This window comes from Oppia nitens, unplaced genomic scaffold (genome assembly GCF_028296485.1).
Source record: "Oppia nitens isolate AA-2021 unplaced genomic scaffold, nextdenovo-longstitch-racon4-pilon3 scaffold8_pilon_pilon_pilon, whole genome shotgun sequence".
In the NCBI taxonomy this organism is placed as follows: Eukaryota; Metazoa; Arthropoda; class Arachnida; order Sarcoptiformes; family Oppiidae; genus Oppia; species Oppia nitens.
Genome location: NW_026533252.1, coordinates 1,011,486 through 1,029,012, shown reverse-complemented (window position 1 = coordinate 1,029,012; position 17,527 = coordinate 1,011,486). Strand labels below are relative to the sequence as shown.

At 22.2% G+C, this 17,527-nt stretch overlaps 2 protein-coding genes across 2 annotated transcripts; one reads left to right on the top strand and one right to left on the bottom strand.

The window, feature by feature from the left end:
- Window positions 1–261: 261 nt before the first annotated feature.
- Window positions 262–11,269, top strand: LOC128964088 (cardioacceleratory peptide receptor-like). Its single transcript, XM_054310647.1, has 8 exons — window positions 262–391; window positions 487–590; window positions 5,628–5,721; window positions 7,482–7,799; window positions 7,890–7,991; window positions 8,110–8,290; window positions 8,436–8,561; window positions 11,107–11,269. Exons 1-8 carry the CDS (start codon window positions 331–333, stop codon window positions 11,267–11,269), a joined length of 1,149 nt encoding a protein of 382 aa, XP_054166622.1. The 5' UTR covers window positions 262–330.
- A 1,711-nt stretch (window positions 11,270–12,980) lies between these two features.
- On the bottom strand, window positions 12,981–16,597 carry LOC128963944 (chitin deacetylase 1-like). Its single transcript, XM_054310492.1, has 7 exons — window positions 16,438–16,597; window positions 14,904–15,386; window positions 14,709–14,838; window positions 14,476–14,595; window positions 14,194–14,363; window positions 13,535–14,111; window positions 12,981–13,474 (listed from the first exon to the last, which is right to left on the bottom strand). Exons 1-7 carry the CDS (start codon window positions 16,484–16,486, stop codon window positions 13,090–13,092), a joined length of 1,914 nt encoding a protein of 637 aa, XP_054166467.1. The 5' UTR covers window positions 16,487–16,597; the 3' UTR covers window positions 12,981–13,089.
- Between the last annotated feature and the right edge of the window lie 930 nt (window positions 16,598–17,527).

The following is a 17,527-nucleotide window of genomic DNA, read 5'->3' as shown; positions in this document are numbered from 1 at the left end:
ACTGTACAGTATAGTAAATAGTTATTATCAATATAATAGTTAATTGTTATTTATTACTCAATATATAATAATTAAAATGTTTATGTATATCAATAATTGAGTTATGCTTATAAAAATTAATTTTTTATCAACAATAATGACATACTTTTTAAAACATAATAACAATGGTGTTATATAATTTAATTATTATTATTTTTTGTAATATTGATTAATGTTATATACGGTATATAAAATGTTTAATTAATTTTCTTATAGACTGAAACACTGATATTTTTATGGGTTTTGTTGGCATTGATATTATTTGGCAATTCTTCAGTATTGATAACACTTATGCGATCAAAGAATCGGAAGACACGAATGAATTTCTTTATAATGCATTTAGCGATCGCCGGTATTGTATTGTATTGTTATTACTGTTATTATTATTATTATTATTAATTATCATATATTAATCACTATTATTATTGTCATTATTAATATTGACAGACTTGACAGTGGGTTTGGTTAGTGTGGCCACAGATATAGCCTGGAAAACAACGGTTGGCTTTTATGCCGGAAATCTCGTTTGCAAAGCAGTCCGCTATTCACAGGTTTGTATTGATTTTGTTATTTTAGATACAGATTTTGTATCACATTTCTATTGTATTTAAAGATTTTAGTATATAATTAGCTCAATTACTATTGTATATCTTATTTTTGGCAAATTTTTAAAAAATCATAAATACTATATTATTGTATGACTTCAATAAAAAACTATAAATTTTTCTTTAAAATTAGTTTTCAAAAACAACAATATTTGTTTTACTATAATACAGTAAAATCATTATTTAGAAGATGAAAGCTATAAAGATAAAAACATATGAAAGTCATTTATAATGTTTTATTATAAATGATGTATTTTTATAAATATTATTTTGATTTGATAAATAGTGTTAAACATTTTTATAAGATTAAACAATAATTTTTTAAATAAACTCTTTTACAGTATATTGAAGTAATTATTTATTTAAATAACTATTAATATTAACATTTAACAAGTTTTTTTTAAAACTTTTAATTATACATAATTTAGTTACACATAATTGTGATTAATTATTTAATACTTATAAATCAATCAAAAAAGTGGTTTTTGAATTATTATGATTGAAGTCAATATTTGTTTTAAAAAATAATGATTTTCAAAAACCTCTTATATATAAATTCTATATTAATGACAGTTTTTAGACATGTTTTAGCATTTATATTGAATTCTTTAATACTACAGTACTCTAACAACAATTACTAATACAGTACAATACTATACAATGCTTTTTAGTTTAAGTTAAACTTTTTTTTTGCAAATTGTTTGACAGTTAAAAAATCTGGAAATAATAGGTCTAAAACTGTGATTAATCTGTTAGATAGATATATAATGTTTATAGTATATAGCATTTGAATGGATGGACTATAGATAAGTTTACTTAAAGGCATTTGTTATCTCAATTGAAATACATATAAATAAAAAGTCCTGAAAATGCATTTATTGAATGCTTTGGCACTCATATACAGTATATCTGACGTATTGTTATATCAAATATCTATGAGTAATAGATTCCCTATATTTATTGATATATATATAATACAACATTTGCTTAAAATTGTTTTTGTCGCACATCTTTCCTCTATTTCATTGTATCAATCATTTCATCTTATTTTTTACTGTCCCTAATGTTTGCTATGTTTGCGTTAACATTATTTCTATGCCTTTAATCAAGCTTATGGTGCGAGTGATTAATAACAAATTCAATGTTGTATTATATTAATGGATTTTTATAACAAATATTCTATTAATAATAATAGTTAAACAATTGTAAAGTTCATAATATTTTTGTAAATTTGTATTAAAAGCATTTTAAATAACTTGAAATGTAGTAATATTTATAGTTTATTATCTGTTTCATTGTCTCCAAATTTAATGTTACTCAAAAATTAAAAATGAAGTAAAAGTCTAATTATAACTTATTGACAGTAATTATTTGAGTAAGGTGAAATAGTATTTTATATTTTAAAGTAGACAATATTTTGTTTTTTTAAAAATACTTTTTTTTATTATTTTTTTAATTTTAGCTATTAGATTTTATAATTTAAAATTACTTTAGCTAACTAAAAGTATAATTTTATATTTATTTGATATACTGTACTATAGGTGTACTGTATAACCAATTTTGTTAAACTTAACGTTTTTAGTAAAATGTTTTTAACTAAAAGATAAAAAATCACTGCGAATGTAGTATTGACTCTAACTATTAAACAAATACTTTATAGTAAGCATCAATTCTATACATTTTCTTATAAATAAAATATTTTTAGATTATATAGTAGTTAGGGAAACAAAACATGAGTTTATTTTGTTTGACTATTATTTTCATTTGTTATTAATTGAAAAATCATTTGAATTTGAACTGCAAATCAAGAAAAATATATAAATAATTTATTATTAAATTTGTGTGATAAATATTTATGTCTAAATAAAAATCTTATATTAAATATAAATGTTATGATAATATTACAAATAATATAATTTTAGTGAATAACACACTTATTAAAATATTTAAGACAATAATGGAAAACATTTTAAAATAATTTATAAAAAATATATTATTTTTGTAAGACATACAAAAAATATTCAGTAAAGTATACTGGTACATTATAGCATATATTCTATATAAAAAGTTATAATCATATATTAAAATGTTTTTAAATAAATATTGAAAATCGCTTGAATTGATATAATGTATTTTAGATTAAGTATCAATATTACCTATAGGCACATATATATCCATTTATTATTAAACATGAATTTATTGTTGATTCGACTAAATTTTGTTTAAATAAAATATTTTAAATATATCATTATATATACAAATACAATATATTTGTTCTTAAAATGTAAATTCATAAAATTATTGTATACTTAACTTTAAAAGCAAAAGGGTAGAGGGTTAACCAAAATACCCCAAATATATTATTTTAAGATAATTAAAGTTAGTAAAACAAAATACCGTATAATGTAATTATTGTAATAATGTAAAATTAAGTAAAATATTTAATTTTCTGTCAATATTTATATAAACATATAATTTTTTAACTAAAAATATTTAAATAAGAACTTAAACATTAATTATTATTTTTTGAAAATTAATTATGTTACAAGTATAATATTATTACTATTTAAAAATAATTAAAATACTGATATTAAGTCAGTTTATATATTGTTTTTATTAATTATGTTTAAATTTTAAATGCAGAATTATTTAATTTTTTTTAATCTAGTTTTAAAAAATCTAAGCTTTTATTAATTTTAAAAATATATTTTGAGAAATAAGAGAACTTATTGTTAATATTACCTATTTTTATGGGAATTTAAGGAATTTTTATGGAATTTTTTTGACCCCTTGATTTTTTTGTTGAAAAATTTGCCTTTTAAAATGCAATAAAAGTCTACACCACCCTATAATCCTAATATTTATTAAGATTTTTGTCATTTGACCCCTTATATCCCCATATAATCCTAAACCTTGCTTAACCATAATATATATATTTCATTATAAAGAAAGTTATAAAGACGTGATATATAAACTAAAATATAGAAATAAAATTGTTAATTTGATTGTTTATTATTATTATTATAGTCATTAAATTAGTTTTATTTAATATAATAATTAATTAGCTAGATAATATATTACTTTACAAAATAAAGTTTTGAATTAATTTTTTTGTCTAAATATTTAATTTTAGTACAATTTGTATTTTAAATTTCTATGCTATTATTATGCATTTGTATATTATTTTGTATAGAATAAAAAAAGTTAATGGATTTTATTCAATTGTTTTTAAACATTTTTACTATATATTAACTTTACATTTTAGTTGAAAAGTATTTTAAAGAGAATTTTATTTAAAGTTAATAAAAAATAATCAAACAAATAAATAGATAGAAATTGTATATTTACCAATTTTTTTATTTTTATCAAAATTTTATTATATTTTAATGATATTTGTTTTGCTTGAAAAACTTTTTCGTATAAAACAATCTCTTTTTAATGACATTATTATACATTATATCACAATATTATTAAAATAATATTTTTGAAAAGAGAATATACTTGTAGTTTATCTATTATTAATGCAATTTTTATGCAATATTTGTGAATATTTTTTCCTTTTAGTTTTGTATTAAAAATAGGTCTTTTTAGTTGATCGCACAATTGATGGTTAATTAAATTTTATAAATTATAAATTAATTAAATTTCAACTAAAAATTTGGTTAAATAACATACATTTTATAAAAGACATCAATTTTATTAAAAGTATTAATAGTTAAAAATAAATTGAGAAAATAATTAATAAATATCTAGCAAATCAACATATAGTAGAATTATAATTTTTTCATTTATAAATTTTATAAAATATGTTAATTATTTACTATTGGATTTAAATAATTAGTAATACTATAAATTATTTTATTTAAAAATGATGATGATTTTAAATAAAATGTTTATAAAGTTAAATAATTATCTGATAAATATTAAATATAAGTTAGTAAATACTATTAAAATATTTATAGACATTATGTTTTACGATAATTTTACAAAAGCAGTAACTTTTAACACAATTAATAATAAAAAGTTAAAGTAAATGAAATCTAGAAAATAATAATAATATGGGAATTCTGTGAAGTTTTTTAAAATGAAAACTTCTTTTAATTTTTATCCATAATTTTTCTATCAAATGATTATATTTTCTATGTATTTGTTATTTAAATCATTGACCATAGAATTCGATGGTTTAGATGAACACATGTCTGTAATTTATGTATGTTTTATATTTGTGTGACTCCTACTCATAACTTCTTCATATAGATTATAACTTATTGTTAGTCAAATATTTATGATATATAAAATATATATACAGTATATATATATGTATATATATATTAAATAATATACAATAAGAAATTTTACGAATACTAATAAGATAATCTAAATTACTTTTTTCTTATTTAATATATTCTAATCAATTAATTCATTCAAATTATTTGTAAATTAATATTTTTTAGAGATTATAATATAGTTTTGAATAATATTTTAGTAAAATAAACAAAAAACTATTAAAATCTATTTGAGAGGTCTTTGACTTTTTTAGGATATCATTTTACATGCAATATATTAATGATAATTATTTATTAGAGTTGCGAAAAAAAATTCACAGAATATTTTATACTATTCTGTAGAGTAATTCTGTAATATTAGATGTAATTTATTTAATATGAAATCTCAATTTTCATTTCAAAATTAGTGGTTATTATTGGGGTTATTATTATATAAACCCATTTACATATCCATTCATTTGAAATAATGGATAAAATAAAGCAAACATCTCTGCTATATTCATCCGGGTGTCCTATTTATTTAAGTTTAGTCTTATATTAATTAATTTGTATTAATATTGTAATAACAAACTAAACTTTATACAAATATAAATATTTGTAATTTTATGTTAATTTTTTATTTAACTAATTTTAAGTATAAATAATGCTTTTCCACTATTATATTAATAGTAATGATTCAATTGACCACTTTATTTAGGTTTTGGTAACGTATTCATCAACATATGTATTGGTGTCACTTAGTATTGATCGATACGATGCTATAACACATCCCTTAAATTTCACCGGAAGCTGTAAATACATAATATTATTGTTTTATTCAATTGTTATTTATTTATATTTTTGTCTAATTTTACATATTTAATATTATTAATAATATTGAGGCGCTTTGCTTATGTTGTGCATTAATACATAATCTTTGACTAAATTTAAATAATTTAAATATTATGACATAGTATTGAAAAATATTAATATTTATGTCCACGAATAGCAGTCAATGTTATTTTTACTATTTTTGATAATATATTTACATAGCTTATTTTTATTTTATAAAATATTTAATCAATAAAATTATATGTTTATACACGAGCCATAAAATATTTTTAATGTAAATTTTTAACACATTTCTTATTTTATTAATAAATATAAAAAAAAAATTAGCAGATATTATAGATAGTTTTAAACAAAATAAATATTTGTTAATAAATATAACATGGTTTAAAAAAGTAATATAATAAATAGGAAAAAATTAATTAATAATATTAGTAAAAATATTTCAGTAAAAGTTTTCGTTTATTGCAGAATTGCAATACTATTGTCAGATATAAGCTTATACTGTATATAAAAATAAATTTTATTAATAAATATATACTGTATTATATAAATTAGTTGTTATTCTGTATTGTCCCTAATATGTAGCAGCAATATAGCGTATACTTAATATTTAATGAGCAATTAAAATAATTGATTACTATTTTTATAAATTAGAAATTTGATGTCAATATTATGTCAACAAATATTCTCTTTGTCTTTAAAAAGCTTTTTAAAAGTCGATTGTAAAGAGCTGTCACAGGAGCTGATCCATACAGAGCTTTGTCTAAATTGACTGAACATAGCTTTATATAGGATAAGGAAAATCATATTGAGATATAAGAATAAAGAATATTCTGATATATTTTTAAAAATGTTTTGACAGACATGTAAAACAAAACTATTGTATTGATATATTCGATAAAATTATGTAAATTTACGTTAAAATTATACAATAGAGAGAAAACATTTGACAACACTTTGATGTCTATTTTACATTTGTGTTAAAACTTGATTTTCAATGTCTTCGATGAAATCATAATAATTTTAAAATAATAGAAAAAAATCATTATTTAATACAACAAAATATTTATAAAAATATAATTTTACTCTTTATACAGACTTTCGAAATGACTTTAAAGACAAGAGTGTCTATAATTTGTAATATTATTTCTAAAATTTTAATTTATTATTCAAATAGAGATATAATAAATCAATTTCTATTCATTTTCTATGACTTTAATAATGATTTTGGTTTAGAGTTTAATTAAAAATTTATTGAAATCGTATTTAAGTACTTTCAATAAGATCCAATTTGAAATAGATTTTAAAATTTAAAAAAAAATTTAAAAATGCTTTTACTTTTAGCCAAAAGGATTTTTAAGCATTTTAAATTAAATATATATAAATATATATATATATAAATCTATATATGATTTGCTATTAATATTTTGAAAAACTTTTTCATTTGAACACTAAACACTTGATAAATGCAAAATCTGTTTTTATTGAATATTTATATTTTTAACTATACCTAACGTTTTTGTGTATATACTTTTCTATTATATATATTTTCTTTATTATTAAATTTTTTGTGTGAATATAAAATTCAATTTTTTGCATTTAAATGGATCAATGCTATCAATAGCTAACTAATGGATGCTATGTTGTTATCTGTTTCATAGCACACAAACATTGTACATAAGTATTGATTTTATTTATATTTGAATAAAAAAATTTTTAGGGAAAAGGGCAAAGATTTTGGTGGCCAGTTCCTGGACTTTGAGTGCCGTGTTTTCAATTCCGGCTATATTTTTGAACAGTGAAACTATGATGGAGGGACACCCTCAGTGTTGGATAGACCTCAAGCAATGGCAATGGAAAATCTACATCACATTAGTGGCCACTTCGCTGTTTTTCTTTCCGGCGGTCATCATATCTCTCTGCTATTCAATTATTGTTCACACAATTTGGGCCAAAAGCAAGACTATGACTTTCCCGAAGGTGGCCAACAAATCCAAATCCAAAACTAAGTCATCCACTGATGTAAACAACAAAAGAAGTTCATGTAATTTTCATTACAATATATTAAAAAACAATTTAATTTATTAGTTATATATTGTAATTTTAATTATTGTTTTTATATGTTAAGCTACTGGTGGTGATCCCGATGATTTTAAGCGGGCCAGTAGTCGAGGCATTATACCGAAAGCCAAAATAAAAACCGTAAAAATGACTTTCGTTATAGTTTTCGGTCAGTTATCTATAGTTAACATATTATTGATTTGAGATTACTTTTAAGATTTAATTTTATAAGATTTTTATTAATTATAAATCTCTAATACTCTAAATATTAAACATTGAAAAAATAGTTTTTATATTATGTTGGAGTCCGTACTTCGTATGGGATTTACTACAGGTTTGGGGTGTAATACCTGTGTCACAGACGACGATCGCAATCTCGACTTTCATCCAAAGTCTGGCTCCACTCAACTCTGCGGCCAATCCTTTCATATATTTCTTATTTTCCACTCATTTCTGTCGAAATATTAGGTTAGAAGATATTTATAGATGTTTTTTAAGACTATTTTTTGTTTTTAGTTTATTAGTTAAATTATCGATGCATTTGCTTATTAATTATTCAGTGGTTGTCATTAATTATTAAAACTTTTTTGTTTTGTTTTTTTGTTTATTTCAGAAGATTTAGTCTTTCGCGTGCTTTCGGAAGACTTTGTTGTTGTATAAAAAGACCACAAAATCCTCAAAATCTTACGATAAGATGTGATTATAATACCATTAACTCAGCCACTCATTCGTCATCCAGGTATACATTACATCGTTATATATTTACATTTATTAAAAATACATATTATTTCGCTTCAAAGTTTTTTACTTATATTTTAATTATTAAACTAAAAAGTTTTTACTAAAATAAATATCAATATTTACACAAAAAAATATATATATACTTGAATAAAGTGAAATACTCATAATTTAAATTATTTTTATATATAAACCTAATTATAAATATATAAAAATTTAAATAACTAATTTTTAAATTCATTTTTAAAACTATTATTGAATACAATTAGAAATATTTAGTTTTTAGTTTAGTAAATAACATTAAATTATACAAACATGTAATTATATATATATATATATATAAATTTATATGTTATATATTCATAATTCTATAAAATATAAATATTATTTCATTCGATAAATATATCTTAAAATAGTCTATATATTAATATAACTTAAGTATAATTTGAAAACCAATATAATTGTCTGAATGTCTGCAAATATGATGTCATTTTATGGCTATATTTATATTTTTTGATATCTTTAGCTTAAATACGGTTTATATAATTATATTAAACTAAAGTTAGTAAGTAATAGTAATAACACTTATATAAACTTTAGTATAGTATAAACCTTTTTTTTTGAAGAAAATAATTTTTATTGCGACCCATAATATTTATTAATGGTTTTCGGTTTTTATATCTAATCAAAAAATATCACTACTTATATTTAATATACTTTTATTTGTCATAATTTATAAGTTATAAATTATAACTTATAAATATATATAATATAATAACAAATAGTGTTATTATGATCTAAAATTATAATCCTATATTAGGATTAAATAACGTTTAGTTAGTCTTTTTTATCTACAGTTTGTTTCAATTGTAAAAACTATAGTTTTTAACAACTAATAATAAGATTAGCGTTTTTCAGTGTTGACTTAAAAAACAATATAAATTCACTTAAGAATACATTTGTAAATTGATTTTGAAAACAAACTTTCAAGAAAAATATTTTACGGCAGTAATCAATAAATAGTATACTAAATAAAACTACACAATTGTTGCAACAAATTAATCATATTTAGAATTTTTAAAAATCCCAATATTAAAATTATCAATTTATATGTATTTAATTATATAATTATTTATTCTAGAATACAAATAATAATTATAGTAATAATAATAATAATAATAATAATAATAATAATAATAATAATAATAATAATAATAATAATAATAATAATAATAATAATAATAATAATAATAATAATAATAATAGTTATAACTATTAACTTTAGAAATATGTGACTATAATTAGTTTTTATTAAACAAAACATTTGCTTAAAAATATGAAAATATGTGATAACAATTATAACTATTTTTGTTGTAATTTGTTATATTTGACAATAAATTAGTATTTAAGATCAGATTTAAATTCATTTATCATAAAAAACTGTAATATTATTCATCTATAAGTTTTCATTTTTGGCCAATTTTATCAATATTTTTCTACTGTATATTAAATTTTTAAAGATTTAAATGATTTTTTAATTAAATTATTAATTAATTTAAATGTGTATTGTAATTAATAGCATAAAAACATATATAAATGTTTTAATGTTTAAATTTTACTTCAATTATTTAAAAATATGTGTTTGTGACTAAAACTTTTGTTAATAATTATTTTTTTTATTATTAATAAAAATATCAAAATATCAGATTAATATTATTTATCACTAAAAATATAAGTAATTGAATTTTTATAATACTTTATAACTAAATATCTACCAAAATTTGTTGATCACTGTCTATATACCACTGAACTTAACCTTATTTTATAAATTAGTTAACTCTATCATAAAAATAAATGTTTTTAAACATGAGCTCCGTTTTAGTTTTAAAAATAAACAAAATGTTTAAACACACAATTAAATTATATCTATAAAACTTGAAAATATTTATTTTGAATGCAAATCAAACATTAACAAAAGTTTACATACAATGTTGAAACCTTTTATATTTTATTACTTAAATTATATAACCGTATATTTGGACAATTTTCCGATCGTTTTTCGTTAATATGCATGTATTGGGCACAGTTGTCAAGGGATGTGAGCTAACAATTGACTTTTATACCAAAATTATATGCCATTTAAGAGACTAAATAATTAAAGATAACTACATTTCCAATGAAATGTACCATGCAACATTTACCAAATAACAACGTGTTAACAATTAAAACAATGTATACACGTTTGAATTAATTGCAATTTGTAAATTACAACTAACTTATACTATACGTAATGTGTAGACCATTAATGGTAAACAATTTGTCGAAATAATTATAAAAGATAAACCAAATAATTTGAATACATTGTAGAGTTAAGAGTTAAGAAAATATTGTCTTAAAAATTAATTATTTTGAATGAATTTTAATTAGAAAATTAATTAGAATTAAGACGATATCTTCAAATATTTACTTCAAAAAAAAATCCATAAAAATTTGTTTCAAATTTAATGTTTACATACTTTTTGTATTTAATTAATTTATTTCTAAAGAACTCAACGATTTTCGATGACATCCAAGAGCTCACCCAAGAGTTCCAAGTGTTCGTCAGTGAGAAAGACTTTAGTCATCAAAGATGTCAAACATAGGACACAAATCGAGAAACAGGAGTTCAATGATCACAAACTTATTGATACAACTAATTCAGTCGTTTGATTAATATATTTGGACAAAACAATTAATTATTATTATTATTATTATCTCAATTTATTTATTTATTGAATAAAATTTGTACACTATTTTTTAAAAAATTAATTATAAAAAATTAATTATTACAAAAATAAAAAATTTTATTTTATTATTACAATTTTTTCTAGCTATATATTTAGTATTTTAACCAAAAATCTGTAATAACATGATTGTTGTTGTTTTTAATATATCATAATTATTATAATTTTCATAATTGTAAATATTATAAAATTTGATTTAATAATTAATAATAAATTAATTTATCAGTTATATTGTTTTATTTTGTCTTATTTATTGACTGAATATTTATAAAATTATATATTGAAGTCATATTTTATTGGCTTTACTGTACTATAATAGTATACATTATTGAGTTCATTAATGTAATCAAATATTGTAGCATTTAACACAATATTTTGCATATTAAAAATATTTTATAAAATGTTAATTATGAAATATTTACAAATATAATAACTTTTATACATACAGTAATTTAATAAATTAATAATAAATTGAACAAATAATTTGCGTGACTATATATTATATCATAAAATAATATATATATTTTTTAATATTATCAAAATCAATACTTAAATATGATAATTTTTATTATAAATAAAATAGGTTTTTGAGTTAATTTTGTGTTTTATTTTTATAGATGTGAAGAAAATGCGATCTTAAAAATTATTGGTTTATGTCATAAATTGCTTAGAAAAAAATTAATTAAATTTTTCATTAAAAATACTATAAAGTTGGGGCATATAAAGTAAATAATAGAAAAAAGACTAAAGCATTTGTGGTCATACAATATTATAAAAATTTATGTTTGTAATCATTGGTATAATTTTTAACATTCAATTTTTACACAATTTACCGGAGGCTACACTACAATAGATTGTAATAAATGTCTTAAATAATCAAAAACTAAAATGAAATTTGACGTCAATTTTTTGGTCAATTGTGGAAATAGCAAAAATATGTCAAATTATTGAAACACATTGGCATTTAATTTACAGTATAGACTCTATAGACTATAGTATACTAAACAGTATAGTCTATACTGTTTAGTACAGACTATTGTAAATTATAATCAGTAATAGTATAAAATATGTTGTACTAGTTATACTGTTTTATAAAACTATTGAATCTCATCAAAATTTAAATTACTTATAAATTATAATTAGTGTTAAGCTTGGAATCATTATTTAATTATAAAAATAGCTAATAATTGTAATAATTATATATTTATAACTATTTTTTTTAAGAAACCATTTTAATGTCTCTCTAAAAAGATATCTATAAATACCAATTACTGTACAAATCATCAATTATTAAAATTAACTAAATCTTAATTTTTCTATGCTTTCACTTAATAAATCAATAGTTCAATAATTAGAGATTATGGAGCTGTTAATAGCATTTATCTAACAAAACATTATTTTCAATAAAATAATTACAATATTTTTGTAAATAAATATGACATTTGCATAATAATAAAATAAAATTTAAGACATTAGTATAAATTGAAAAAATTAAGAAATTTTAATATTAATAATAATAATACTAATACTAATGGTACAGATGTATTCATCAATCAATAACAAAACAGATGTACAAAATGTGATAAAATATATATTACATAATTATTTATAAAAATGCAATTTTTGTGTCAACTGGTCATAACTTTAGCAACAAAAGTGTACGATATATAAAATATTTGGTAGTATTTATTAATAATAAAAATCTGTTATTAAATGTCCAAAAAAATAGGAGAACGGGTATTACATCTAATTGGTGTTATCCGTAGAGACGGCGTCGTCGACTAATTGCATAATTGTCTTGTAGTTGTGTTTTTTGCCGGCGTGGTTACCGAACCATTGGAATTGTTGCGGACATATACTCGAGTGACACACCGGCATATAACGGGTATCACTTTTGCTAAAGTTGTCTTCAGAGGCTGCGGTGTATCCATCACTGGCCAGATAATGCTTAACAACACAAGTGTGAGGTCGGGTACAGGTCGTGGCCGTCGCGTTCTCGCACTTATAGTTCAATTCGGAAAGTCGTTTCGGTTCGCGCATCCATTCAACCAATTGCTGATATGTTACAAACCAAACGTCTTTCAATGTCAACAAATAGTCCATAAATCTGTTCAATGCTTTGATATGACCCCTAAAAATATGTTTAAAATTAGTAGATTTGATGTCTGTATTAATATTGAAATTTATTTACTTTTGTGTAAACCAAGTCACGTGAAAATTCAATTGAAACGGCGCCCGATTTGTGCCGTAATGTCGTTCAAAGTTGTCTTTCAAAAAGTTGACAATATCTTCAATATCATCGTCATCAGTGGCGTGAGGAAAGACGCACTGATCCGCGTGATGGCAGGTATTGTATTCATTCCATAGCGGGTTAATAGGTATCTCCCAGAGCCCGGGATATGGTTTGGTCGCACATTTGAGCGGTCGACCCAAAAACGGCGAATTGCGGCGAACTCTTTGTTTTGGTGTCTTTTGAATCTTCTCGAAAGACTTCTTGTATTCGCCAATCGATAACTTTTTGCGATTCTTTGACATCTCTTCTTTAGTACTTCTCTTTTGTCGGCCTCTACTCTGAGAACGCGAACCGAGAATGTCTTCGCCATCGACCGCCTTCTTCTCTTCGGTTTCTTTCTTATTGTTAGAACAATCAAACGGTTGTCGATAATCCCATGTGAATGGCCAATATGGAGGTGTGCCCCGGGGGGCCACAACACTTGAATCATATAGAAGACCGAAATCGCTGGCCATCTCAAACATGGCGTCTCCACCTTTTGGTTGACAATCAAATTATTAACTTTTTTTGCAAACAACTCCTAAAAAAAAAGATTATCTTATTTTGATAATACAAACCGGGCTTAAAATATGGTGCTCTCATTCCTATCAATTTTTCGCGAGTGATTGCCGAGTTGGACGACGACCCGCCAGAGTTGGCTAAAATAATTTCTCTAATACCGATCATCTCTTCGGCCCAATCGCTATAGTTTGCAGTGTCTGTCCACCAAACTTCTGGCAAACGGTGTCTGTATTTTTTAAAAAAAAAATTTAATTAGAAATTGTTTCCATAGGTTGACTAAAAGTATAATTTAAAAAACTCTAAATATATTTTTTAAAATATATTCATTAATATCATACGTTATGGAGTGCATAGCAATTTCATGTCCCTGTGCGGCCAACCATTGAATTTGTGCATAATTAGTATATTCATGATTTAGGAAGAATGTGGCTCTAATCCCACAACCGTTTGGATTATGTCTTAAGAGATATTATTTTTGAAAACAAAACAAAACTTATTATTAAAACAAAATTGAAATCATTTAATAACAATAAAATAATAATAAAACTTATTTTATGTTTATATTGATAACCTATTTTGATTTGAGGAGAATTTAGATGAATATCCCATTACTTTTTTGTAGTGTTCAAACACCAATTCATTGAGAGCACCGCTAAAATTGATTAAAACAAATTGTGGCGTTTCATTGGGTGCCAAATTGCCTGTTATAATGTTGTCGTTAGAAATTATGGACCAATTTATTTGAAAAATATTGAAATATCAATACCAGGAATAGAAGTTCCCTCTTCAGAACAAAAACAGTTGGGAAGTTGGCATTGGTTTGGATCACAAGTGGGAAGTTTGTCCTGATTTCTCTCCTGTTCCTCTCTTTTAGTCTCCTCTTCACTCACGTCTCCACATATAAGCTGTGGTGTCTTAAATGTACAGAACTTGAGTTTGCCGTCAAAGTAGAGACTGGGTGGACACGTTTGTGACCACGGCCTCCATGAGCCGCACAGCATAAACTTTCGACAACTGTTGGGATCTGAAAACAGACCGTCGGCTTTAGGACAGACAAAGTTTTTGTTTCCGTCTGAATCAAGTTCTTCATCTTCGTCATCAATACTGGACGGTGGAGACTGTGGTCCTCCTCTCGACAAACTCGGAGTGGCTGACGGTTGTCCTCCTCGTCTATTACCAGCATTTTGTTGAGTTGACTGCGATTGTGCTGATACTGGTGGTGGTCTCCGTCCCTGTTGTTTAGATGTTGCTTTTATACCATTATTTATAAATTTTGCATTAATTTTTTAAAAATTAATAATAAACTTTTATATTAATTTATTGTATAAAATTAAATGCAATTAAATGCTGTATAATCATATAGTATTGTACTGTAATCTTATATACTGTATGTATAATTGAGAAAAAAATTTCAACAGAATATTTAATTGTATTTTAAATGTTATTGATATTTAAAATAATTAGTGTATTGTTTAGTAATTATATGCATTGACACACATAAGCTATTATTGAAAAAAATACTAATTAGCATTTTACTAAATAAATTAACTAATTTTAAATAAATAAAATCAAAAAAGCTCAACACAAATAGTATCATTTCTTATTAAACAGTAGATTGGGTGCTAAACTCAGTGGAAGAACGAGAACCTGTATGTTATAGCTAACTGTGCTGACTCTGACCCACTAACACATCACATCTTCAATGAAAATCACTTAACATTTTGCACACTCAAGGCTTCGCATGTCTGACTAATTTTTCATATATTATAGTATTAATTGTGTAAACAATTTATTTTTATTTAAATGTGCTAATATCACTTATATATTACTAATAATTAAAACTAAAAATAATTTATTGATAACCTTGTATATAATATTATACTTATCAAATATATACACTATCATTATTACCTTGGTCTATTTACCTTGACTTTGATTTACTTTAACTAATAATAACAATCATACTAATAATAATCATATTTTATTGTATTGAAGTTTAAAACAAAATTTAACTGATTTCCACACAAATTCATCGTTTATAAATGCATTTTTATTTTTTTAAATCATTAAATTAATTATTATAATTTAATAAATAAAAATAATAGCTAACAAATAAGTTTTTTGAGTCATTTAAATATAAAATATAATTATTTAAATTTAGTTTAATTATTATAAACTAATTTAACCTGTAAATTTATTTATACAATAATCTTAATATTTAAAAATTACATAAATAAATATATTTAATATAATTTAATATTTAATTAGTATTTTATATAATGAAATCAAATCAAACTTACCAAATAATATGCTTAATAGTAAAATCAGTGGAAATATCCTAATATTCATAACTTAATTCCCAAATGTTTATTGATATTAAATTGAATTTTATTAATTTTATTGAAAGCACATACAATTTAAATAACACACAATTGGTATGCTTTCAATGTTTGTATTAAGTGGACTAAACAGTAATAATAATAATAATAAGTTATATCTCAATAAACTAGTTTCACGGGTTTTTCATTACAATCAGTAAACTTTTTTAGCGCATATTTTAGCAATTTTGCTAAATTTACAACACAATTGTTACAAACATTTATAGACTATTGTAAAAAATCTATTGACTTGACTAATACAAAGACTCGGAAAGTCAAAAGTGTTTTACAAAACTGAAGACAACTCTATGGGAAGTCATGACAAATGTTTAGCACTTTTTTTTGTTGCCTAAGCTTTCGTTTAGCTCAACAAAATCGTAATGAGGTTTGCAATGGAGGTCCTGAATGAGTTGTTAATGAGGTTAATGGATCTCAAAATGAAAACCTGACGGACCCACAGTCAACACCTATAGCTATATCATTGGCCACCCCATCAACTGTTGTACTAATTGTGCCCCCACTGGATGTGTGATAATGTCATCACTTATTGTTTGCCCGAAGGACTTCCTCAATGAATATGCAATTAGTTTAATTAGATAAATGTTAATAATTATATACATTTCATATATTATTATATAGTTTTGTTCTTATCATTTAAATAATTATTTGTTTAGATTTGTTTATATACATAAATAATATACTGTAGTATTTTATAGACTTTATAGAAATACAATAAAAGAAATTTTTTTTTTAATAGAAAGTGTATTCAAATAAAATAAGTCACTATAATATTGACTATATTTATCAGTCACTGAACTGAAATAAAGATAACTAATGTTGAAATTTTTTAATAAAAAAGCGACTAAATTAATATAAATTTATTTAATAAAATTAGGTTAAGCTTGGTTTTCTCATTTAAAAAATACTGTTTATAATTAATAATTGTTTAAATATAAAACATTATTAGACATAAGTAAATATCTTAATTTTTATTGAATTAGGTGTGTCACTA

Bases quoted from the DNA above. Each gene is read 5' to 3' on its own strand.
- LOC128964088 (XM_054310647.1), top strand. From the start codon at position 331: ATGCGATCAAAGAATCGGAAGACACGAATGAATTTCTTTATAATGCAT. The intron at 7,992-8,109 runs GTCAGTTATCTA...TTGAAAAAATAG, and splicing joins GACTTTCGTTATAGTTTTCG to TTTTTATATTATGTTGGAGT. The intron at 8,291-8,435 runs GTTAGAAGATAT...TGTTTATTTCAG, and splicing joins CATTTCTGTCGAAATATTAG to AAGATTTAGTCTTTCGCGTG.
- LOC128963944 (XM_054310492.1), bottom strand. From the start codon at position 16,486: ATGAATATTAGGATATTTCCACTGATTTTACTATTAAGCATATTATTT. The intron at 14,596-14,708 runs GTTATCAATATA...ATATCTCTTAAG, and splicing joins TTCTCCTCAAATCAAAATAG to ACATAATCCAAACGGTTGTG. The intron at 14,112-14,193 runs GTTTGTATTATC...GTCAACCAAAAG, and splicing joins AGCACCATATTTTAAGCCCG to GTGGAGACGCCATGTTTGAG.